The 10,554-nt window shown below is 28.3% G+C and overlaps 1 protein-coding gene across 1 annotated transcript; it reads left to right on the plus strand.

Annotated features, from left to right (window-relative positions):
• The first annotated feature begins 5,718 nt into the window (after nt 1-5,718).
• On the plus strand, nt 5,719-6,342 carry LOC113874331 (uncharacterized protein At1g76070-like). Its single transcript, XM_027512560.1, has one exon. It carries the CDS (start codon nt 5,719-5,721, stop codon nt 6,340-6,342), a length of 624 nt encoding a protein of 207 aa, XP_027368361.1.
• The last annotated feature ends 4,212 nt before the right edge of the window (nt 6,343-10,554 follow it).

Here is a 10,554-nt window from a genome sequence, read left to right on the forward strand (position 1 = left end):
ATATAATTTAGACTTTAATACCAAAGTCAAAAATTTATTCAAACGATATTATATGAAATTATAACATTAAAGATAATTAAAAATAACAATAATAATTATAACAATTTTAGATTTATTAAAAATATAATTTTTAAAATAAAAATTGTAGTATAAGTTAAATCTTCTTTTACAAATTACACTCCTTAATCACAATTCTTATAGAATAAGTTGTAGAATAATTTATAAAATTACATAATTGTCAATAATTACAAAAGACTTAACTTAATATATTAAGTACTAGCCTTAATTTTCTAATATTATGGACTTTTGGGTTAAAACTTATACTTTAACCCACACTAATAATTACATATATTTAAGTTAAAACAAATAGATCATTTTAAATTAATTAATAGACTTATGCATCCATCTAATTATAAATTAGTATGTGTTTTATTAAAAATAAAATAATAATTAATTATAATGCATAAATAATTATTAAATAATTTATTTAAAATTATATATATAGTTTAAACGAAAAAAAACAGAAGATTTGTAATTGTCGGTTTTTAAACTTAACACGTAGATCTATATTTTTCATGTTTTGGCCTTAAGAGCAACTTTAGAATACGCTTAGAAAGAAATATTTATTTTTAGCTAAATGAGTATATTAATACAACAAACATATATATGAAGATTTATTTTCGTTGCTTGTTGAAATCCTTCTTCTTTATTTGGATTTAAAATCGGCTATGGGATCATAAAATATTTATCTCACAAATTTTATTATAAAACATTAAAATAAATTAAAAGTTTATATTAATAATTTATATGAAAAAATAATTAAAATAAATTTTAAAATTATAAAAATCATAATTTATACAGTTAAGTGAATTCATCATAAGCTTTATCTAAATGCAGGAAAGGTTAAAAAATTCTAAAAAGTTGGTCAAGGGAAGTAATATAAATAACATGTTTTAATCTTAATTTTTTTAAATGAAGTAAATATAAATATTTTATAATTTGAATTTAGCCCTCATTAATGAATTAATGGATAAGTTCTTATTAAAAGAATAATATAAAAAATAAATTTTTTATTTTATTTTTTAAAAGTTAAAAGAAATAAATTATTTTTAACTTATAGAAATATTTTATTTTTATATTATTTTTATTTTTTATAAGAATTTATATACAGGTTCACTTTAAAATGTAAAGAAATCTTGTTAAAAAAAAAGGTTAAAATGTATCTATGTTAAAATTGGATAGAAACATGGTTGGTGAAGTGACAGTAAAAAATGAATTTGAAATAAAAATACACTTTGTATAAGCCAAGAAGAAGATACCAAAAATGTCGCATCACGTGCCTCCCACGTGAATACATTGATGGCTGTCGGCCGCAAGCAAATGCATCATCGTTACTAGCTATTTCCTAATCTATCTATTTTGCATGTGATTGGTTCCCCATTTACACTTTTCCTAATCGTTTGTTTCTTTTTTTTGGTAAACCATTTTCTTGACTTTCTAAGCTATGCACTGTAAATGGACGATAATTTAGGAAATGTTTGAATAGCTCGTTTCATAAATTTTTTTATATTATACTGAATATTATAAATTTACTTATAGAATTTAATAAAAATATTTAATTTTGATAAGTTATATTAAAAATATATATATTAGAATAAACTAAAAACAAAAATTTATATATCAGAATCATAAAATATATCCTTTGTTCAAAAACTTTTCAAAGGGATCCTTAAGAATGTTTTAAACGATAAGTTTTCCAGCAAAGTTGTATGCTAAATTTATTCAACCTATGTTGTTTTCTTTAAACTTCAATCAAATTTAAATATACCAACAAAAAAATTATTTTATTCGTGACCTTTTAAAACAATTATGCCGTTTTTAAAATTATTTTGACAGAATTTTTAAATATATCTAAACCCTAAACTCTAAATTCTAAATCCTCAATCAAAACAGAACTAACTTCAATTCAATTTCAAATATCAGAGTTCAAGAAAAGTTTATATCCAAATCGAAAAATTGATGATACAATGAATCAAAGGTAAATGTAACAAATGTCATCTTAGAAATACATACGTTAAACATTAATCGGTTGAGTCATGTAAAACAAAGAAAGATTGGTAGCACTGTGTCGTGCATAGCGGATCCTCCTCCAATTTCTTCTTGACAAATATGTAAAACAAGATTTGAGATTTGGATGTGTAAGAGAGAACTCAACTTTATTATAACAAAAATGTTAATATTTACTCATTCGTGCTTCGAATATAGCTGGCTCTTATATCATGTAACATCATAGAACCACACGAGTTTTCATGTTCTTTTTCAGTGACACAAATTGGTAGGTTAGGGTTCTCATTCGGAGAGGGAGAAATTGAGGCTTTGAAGGCTTTGCCGACATCATCACTTGTTACCGTACCCACTATTCGACAACAGAACTATAACACCGACTTGCCTTCAAATGCTTTGACTCGACCATTCTTTTGTTTTTATTTTTCATTTTCAGGAGATACAGGATTTGATGAAGATATCAATTACATCTTCTCTTAAATGTAAGATCATTTAACTGTTTCATAAGAATTAAGAAAAATGGTTAATTTCATTAATAGAATAAATTTTATTAATAATTTGAATACTTTTTTTTAATTTATACTTAAAATTATTAAGACTCATAACAAACTTTCTTTATATTTAATTAATAAGGGTATTTTTATGAAAAATAATTAATTGAAGCAATAAATTGCAGAACAAAAAGACACTTCATCATAATTTATATGATAAAAGTTGACATCCTAACGTGAGCACTAATTTTGATTGAAAAATAACGATCAACATACTTACAGTATTATACTTAACTTTTATCTTAATCACGTAGTGTCATTAAATTCGGTATTCTTAACATGTGACATTTAAAGTTTGCATACCTAAAAAAGTAATAATTATCATGATTTATAATGAATTTAAGGTTTGCATACGGAGACTTAAAAAATTAATTTATATGATTTAGAATGAACTTGTTAGTCATTTTCTAATCGTACTCTTGTCAATTTTTTAATTTTTTTCCTCCACCAAAAAAATTACTGACAATAATTTATCTTTTTTTTTTCTCTCTACAATAAAGAGGAAGTAAGTGTATAATTGATAAAAAATAATTAATGTCGTCTTAAACTTTAAAAATGTCAGAAAATAATAACAATTTTTTTTGAAACAAAAAAGAGGAACGGATGGAGTATTTATCATTAAGTCTCTCTTAATTATTTTCTCTAATTTTCTAGGTATTATAAGAAAATCATAATAAACTCTCTTAAAAAGTATTATATTTAGCACTAAATATGTTATAAGATAAAAATAATTCTAAATTCTTCTATTCTTTATATCAACAAATTCCAATAATTAATAAATAAAGAAAAGATTAAGTAATTTTATAGTTATAAAATAATAAATATGAATTATTTTTACTCAATATATTTTTTATAGAATAATAAAAAATATAACAAAACTTTTGAGATAAATAAAGTTGTTCTTCAAATTAAGGATGTAGTAGTCTCAGAGTTGTCAATGATAATAGGTGCTGCACATTTGAGTGCGCATTTTAGAGGTGCTACACATGTCGATCTGGCAATAGACGTCCTACAATGTTAGTGAGATCAGTCATAATCAGGAATGTACATGAGATCATCATGGGATCCATGTATTTTTTAAATTTTTACCTGCTCTAAAATTTTGATAAATTTATTTTTTTATTTTGAAATGATAACATTAAAATAAGATCAGATTAACTTATTTTATAAATAAAATATATTAATTTTAATATCATATATAACTAAATTATAAAATTAAAATTAAATATATCTAACAAGAAAAAAATTAAATCATACTATAAATTATACTTATTCTTATATTGTTTAGTAATTTTTTTATTGAATAATTTAATTATAAAAATAACCATTAAATTAAAAGTTTCAAACACATAGTCATATATACAAAATTTGATATTAATTTTCAATTATTTAATATCTTATTTATATATATTTATATATTAAAATAATGGCATATATACTAGTAAAATTTATGAAACTAGAACTCTTTGATAATAATTTTATAAATATTTGATTTTAATAAAATTTAACACAAATAATTTAGATAATATATAATTATAATTTAATGATTAAATTAATAAAAATTATTTTCTATATTAAATTATTAATGGTGTAAGAATAATAAGTGTAATTTATACTGGTGTGATTTGATCCTCCTATTTAACAATATATTTTAAAATAAACAATTTCAATATAAATATTATATTATAATATACAAAATATTAACTTGAGGCTAGAACGAATTAGTAAAATAAAACAGATCATGGACACCCCTAATTATAATTGTGTGTGCAGGTGTGAGTTAGAAAATATATCTATAATTTCTTAAAATCACTAAAAAAAAACTTTGGATAAATATCTTTTATAAAAAAAAATTACTAATTTTGGATATTTAAAAAAAAAACTCTAATGCTAATAAATTATAATTTATAAAATTTAAAATCACTTATCAATAATATCTAAAGGTTTCCCTTATGTGAACTCTTTCTATTTTAGTACGATGTACTTGGGGAAGCTTTAATAAGAAACAAAAAAAGAACTATATATAATTAATATACAAAGGAATCATTTTTACTTGATTAAAAACATGCTAAATAAAGAAGAGCTGGACATAAAGACAAACACAGTAACCATGAACCATCATTAATTATAGTTTAGGAAACTTCACTTGATGCAATGTCCATTATAGCAAAGACCACCCCAGATTATTGGCTTCTAGGTAAACGTGGCTCTAGCTCATAATACGTTCGCCATTATTTATATTATTTGTTTTTACTCTTTACCTCGCAAAAGCAATTTTTCAGAAATTTTGTTTCAAACACCAATAATCATAATCACTAGTCTTGAGTTTAATCGAATTGAAACAATTGCAGCCGTAACACAACCAAACCATCCCCAATTTAAATTTCTTGGGTGTTCCACAAGAGTATGATACAACTGAGTTATACTTAATTGAAGTTCATTATACAATTTTTTCAAGGATAGACAATAAAATTATTTCAGTTTACTTACTCTACAAATAATGTATGCATGTAAACCATTTTATTTCATAAGTCAAAAAAAGGCACCATTAAGTAATTAAATAAAGTGGACCCTTTTGGGGGACAAGGGGTTGTTCAGTCTATGATTTAACCACTAGTAGCGTGTATACTTTAGCATGATCAATTGGTTAGGATTTAGATCTCTCCACACACACACACACACACACACACACAAAAGGATGCAAGTCAAACTCATTAGTCCTTTCCTCTCCTAAATTTGTATTAAAGAGCTTAATCACAGAAACAAAAGCTGATGTGTGTTAAAAACACCAGATAAAATCAAAACAATGGTCCAGAGTTGTCCTTGTTCTCTTCGTTTGTTGTGTGTACCAGTCATCGATGATGCTTCTTCTCTGCAATGATTTCTTCTATTCTGTTTTGTCATCTTCTTAATTGTTATTTCTTTATTTTCTAGAGGACCAAGTAAAAGGGTCAAAAATACACATGAACATATATTTTTGACAAGCTCAAAGTTAAACACCCAAAACACTTAGCAAATCCATTCACATCTTACAAATTTCTTGCCGTGCCACCATCTCACTCTCTCTTGGATCCTTGCTCTAGCCCATTATCATCTAGGAAACATGAGCAATGAAAATCATCACAACCCCCATCATTACTTTTACCATCAGAATCTGCACATCCATCACAGAAGCACATTTCTGCCAATGCTATGTTCAAGGCCATCCATCAAAGATGTGAGTCTTCCACAGTGGAAAGACCATCAAGGAACCTTCTCCAATGACCCTTTGTCCCCAAGAATCGGTTGCATGGGTCAGGTGAAGAGGCACAACAAAATAGCTGGACTCCTCACAACCAAAAGTAACACCACCACCATCTCCATTTCCCCTTCTGTTAAGTATTCTAAGCTCAAAAAGCTCTTCTCAGGAAAACACATAAGCACCACCACCACCACTACTACAGCTCATATTCTCTCCAGCTGTGGAACTAGGCCACATGTGGCTGTAAATAGTGCAGCTATTCCCAGAAACCATAACCACAAGTGTAGTAGGAATGAGAACATTGTTCCCATAAGCATTGAAAATATGGATCCTCCTTTACCTGTGATCAAGAGAGTGCAGAAGCCAGAGGAAGAAAAACAGGTGGATAGTCTTTGGAAAAGAAGATCAGGTGGTGCTGCATTGAAAAGTTTACAGCTTCAACAGACTCATCACACAAGACAACATCTTCAGCTTACTAGTGTATGATGGGTGATCAGATAAGATAGATGCAAAATTCTTCTTTTTTTATTTTCAATTGAAAATTTTTACATCAGATATAATCTAAATGGCATGTTTTTAGTTTTCGTGCTGTTTGATTTCCTTAAGTATCTGTCTCGCATGGAGGTGATGCAGAAAATCCTAGCTATATTGTATATGATTATCAGTGAATAGATTATAGATCTAGGCTTGTATGTGTTCCAAAATTAAAAAGAACCTACAATGAGGTTTCTTTGTCTAAGTTGCAGGTTTTGTGGTTAGAAATTATCGAAAATCGATTTTGGTTTGCGCACATTCAAATGTGATCTGGCAAACATGAGTGGCTACACATATCATTAACATAACATGATGCAGACAATTGGTCACATTATAAGCATCACTGTCTCAGCGAAAGGAAAGCCCGTTGCTCATTAAGGAAATTAATGATTTATCATATTGGACAAAGTTGGAGGATCATTCAAGAGATAAAAGTCAACAACATTATGCAGTGGTGAGAGCAACATTTAATGGAGAAAGGTCAACCACTGCATCAATGAAAATGGCATGATGCAACAAAATGCTAGTGAAATTAATACTCAACTTAATTTTCACGAACAAAATGCAACTACTTCAGGCAAGGTATTAATGCGTGTAAGTTTCTCTATTCTCATTTCTAGAAGCAAGCCACCACAATATTGTTTGAAAATTGAATGTCTCTCGGTTCCACCACGGCCACTATAGATTCATGTCTTTAACCAGTAACAACCAAAAACAAGTTTAAAGAAACGTGAGGGCACGTGAAATTCATCAATGAAAACTACGGACTTGTATTTTATAATTGAGGTTCTGAAGATGATGCAGGGTCAACACAGATCACAATGCAAGCACTTAAGTATATCAGTGAATACACTAGCAGCTCCCATAGTAAAGTATTGATACTAAACAATGCCAAAAGTCTTAATTAATTACCATCAAAATATACCGAAAGGCATGTTGAAGCACCCAAAGACCAAGGAGATAACATGTGAGGTAGTTCAATAGGTAAAATACTTACCTCAATCCTTTACATCTACCAATCCCAAAAATGACCTTTCTCCAAAGAAAAAAGTTTGGTAGACACCCCTTGAGTGATGCGATGAATTATGTGCCAGGAAGAGAAAGGTAGAGAGAAATGAGAGATGTCAAATAGGTGATAGCACTGTTAGGTGTCTATAAACCAAAATTATTCTCTAAATTGTTTTACCTATTTATACCAAAGCCATGGCAGACACCAAGTATATACACATGGTATTCATCATTAGCAATGAAGAAAGAAGTACACACATTTTTATCATTCAGTTTAACTAACTACGAGTATAGGAAGCTTTAATACTGAAGGAAGTTCTGATTGAGAGTGAAAATGCAGTATAACAATGAAAAAAAATAGCTGGAAGAGGAATGTTACACAATTTTTATGCTTGGTGAATCTTATGCTAATTCCTGAGTAGAATTTCTTTCAGAATCTATATGCCATGTCACAATAAATACATCAGCTGTACAGAAAAAACAGGTGATTCCCTAATTTTCTCTTTTATAGTTACGAGAAGGAATGCCTTAATTCCATTCTTCAGAGAGTGTTAATGAACCAGAATAAGTGCTTCTTATACAAGTAAATGCAAGAATTCTAATCCACTCTACAGTTTACTCTCACAACAAATATGCAAACCATGCAATGCACCACCATTCCCCAATCACAGCACAATGCAACTTTCTGCCACAACAGAGACCAGAACCCTTCCTCCAGACACATGTTGCATTCTACTAGAATGTCCAGATACATCAACTCTGACAAAATCATATGAGATATTGCAAATATCTACCATATGTGGGGAAATAAAAAGCTGTTATTCAACAACCTACACATTATATTCAACAGGAACCTAAGCATATCCTTTCGGTAACATCAAATTCGCTCATATATGCTTCATCGGATGTCGTAACAAGCTCTTTTCCAAATGTCTCTGCGAGCTGAAATTGCAGGTAAAGCATAATCAGCTGTTTGTTTCAGAAAACATTTTTAAGTTGTCATTTTAATTCTTGTTCTCAAATATTTGTATAGGAAATATCTTAGAAAAAGGAAACAGAATGAAAACAAGGTAGTAGTGTTGTTATTAAAAATGAAAATAGAAAACATTTCCAGAAACCAAACAGACCCTAATGTTTTCCTTCTATAATCTATAAATGAAAATTAGAGCAGGAAAAGTGGGCTCACATGCACACGAGTGGCAAGACGTTACTAATTTAACCAGGCAAAATCAATAGCCCAACAGCAACTGTTACTCTATTACAAATGAGGAACACAAATTTAATTGAACTTTTTATTTAACACCTGCCCTGAACTATGCCTTTCACAATAAACCTTGTGATGCTACCTGAGGGCCTGACAATAGCCATTGCTACACTGCATTTACCATATAAATACTTGCTTATAAGTCAATTAATTCCAAAAGGTTAATGAATTAAAGAGAGCATACAACAAAAATAACACATCCTTATCCCACTAAGGGAGATCCATTACATGGATTACCTAGACTTGGTCAAAAATCAAATTCTCAGAGATGTTATGAGATCCCTATTAATAATTCCTCCAAAGTTTTTCAAAGAATCTCCCCCTCTCTACCCCTTTCCACAAGGTAAAAATTCATGCAATTTACTCTCCTTATTAATATCTACACAGCCTTCTTAGCACATGTCAAAAATAATTTAATTAATTTTTTGTCATGTTCTCCTTAATAGGTGTTATTCCAATATGGCACATATATCTTAACTTTCTCATTCCTTCGACTCCATTTTTTTTTTATGTTGTTTCTTTAAAGCTCAACACTTACTGCTATAAAGGATAGTTGGTGGCAGCAGATGAAACAAATATCAACAACCTTCAGCACAATCTCCCGGAGTTTCAGCAATATATAAATATGTATCGGTACTTAAATATTTTCAACTTTTAGTAACCAAAGGGAGGTTGGAGTTTCAAGTTTCAAATCGAAAAATTAATGTCCTCAACACATAAGTAGCAGGGACCTGTCGTTTCATTCTCAGTACAATAGCGAAAAATGGAAAGAAAACATCATAAATCATCTGGCTGTTTTTAATCTTGAAAAGACTGTTTCAAGACAAAGACATACCTTGAATTTCAGGAAAAGAATCTTCATACTTGATTGGCTTAATAACATAACAAAATACTAGTAATAAAACTATTTCCTCAAAATTTTAATGTAAAGCTATAGGAGTCATGGAAGATATCGGATGCCATTAATCAGGTTGTGAAGGTTATCAAATTATAATTCAAATAATGAATCGTCAAGCCAATTTTGAATCATAGATTGTAAGATTTAGAGACACAATCAAAAACAGCTAGGAGTACATCATTAATGACGTATTTATGTATATTGTTCAATGTAATAACTTCTAACAACTACAACTTTAAGGAAGGGTCGCATAACCACTGTATAAAAATAAAACGAAATCCAATTATGTATTTAGAACATAAAATTATTTTTAGTCTCACGGAAAAAATAACTAATATTACCTATTTAGTTATTTTTTTAGGAATGGATGCTTCATTGGAGGTTCCTAGATTTTCGAGGTGAGGTTCACCTAATTTGAAATTGTCCATTCACATTCAATTATCACTAGAAACTGCCTGTGATGGTCATATCACTTTATCATCATTCAAAATCCTAATGTTGCTTCATGGTTTTCCTCCTTGGGGGTACTGATTTTTCAATCCTACTCGAGAAGCAGAAAAAGCAACTTTGAATTTAGAAGAGGGATCAAATTGGCTAAGGAATAAGTCTAACAAGATTTATACCGATTAATAACTCTTTATCAACATTAAATTTTATCAATATTACTGTAAAATTAAAAAAAAAAATCTTGAATAAATTGAATATACAAAAACTCATGCAAATAAATTAATAATAACTCATTGAATAAGTTTATTTTAATATTTAATATACATTTTTAAAATATAAATAAATGTTGATTATGAAACTGTTCTATATTTATAAATATTTAATTTATCTAAAATTTAATAGGCATAATAAACATTAACATATAATTTTATTCACCCGTTAGATTAGCAAAATTTAATATTATTATAACAACTTATTCTAAAACCAAGCATGCATGTGAATTTTTAACCAAAATAATATTAAAAAAAATAAAAATACTGAAATAGAC

This window comes from Abrus precatorius, unplaced genomic scaffold (assembly GCF_003935025.1).
Source record: "Abrus precatorius isolate BTA unplaced genomic scaffold, Abrus_2018 Scaffold8, whole genome shotgun sequence".
NCBI lineage: Eukaryota > Viridiplantae > Streptophyta > Magnoliopsida > Fabales > Fabaceae > Abrus > Abrus precatorius.

Bases quoted from the DNA above. Each gene is read 5' to 3' on its own strand.
- LOC113874331 (XM_027512560.1), top strand. From the start codon at position 5,719: ATGAGCAATGAAAATCATCACAACCCCCATCATTACTTTTACCATCAG.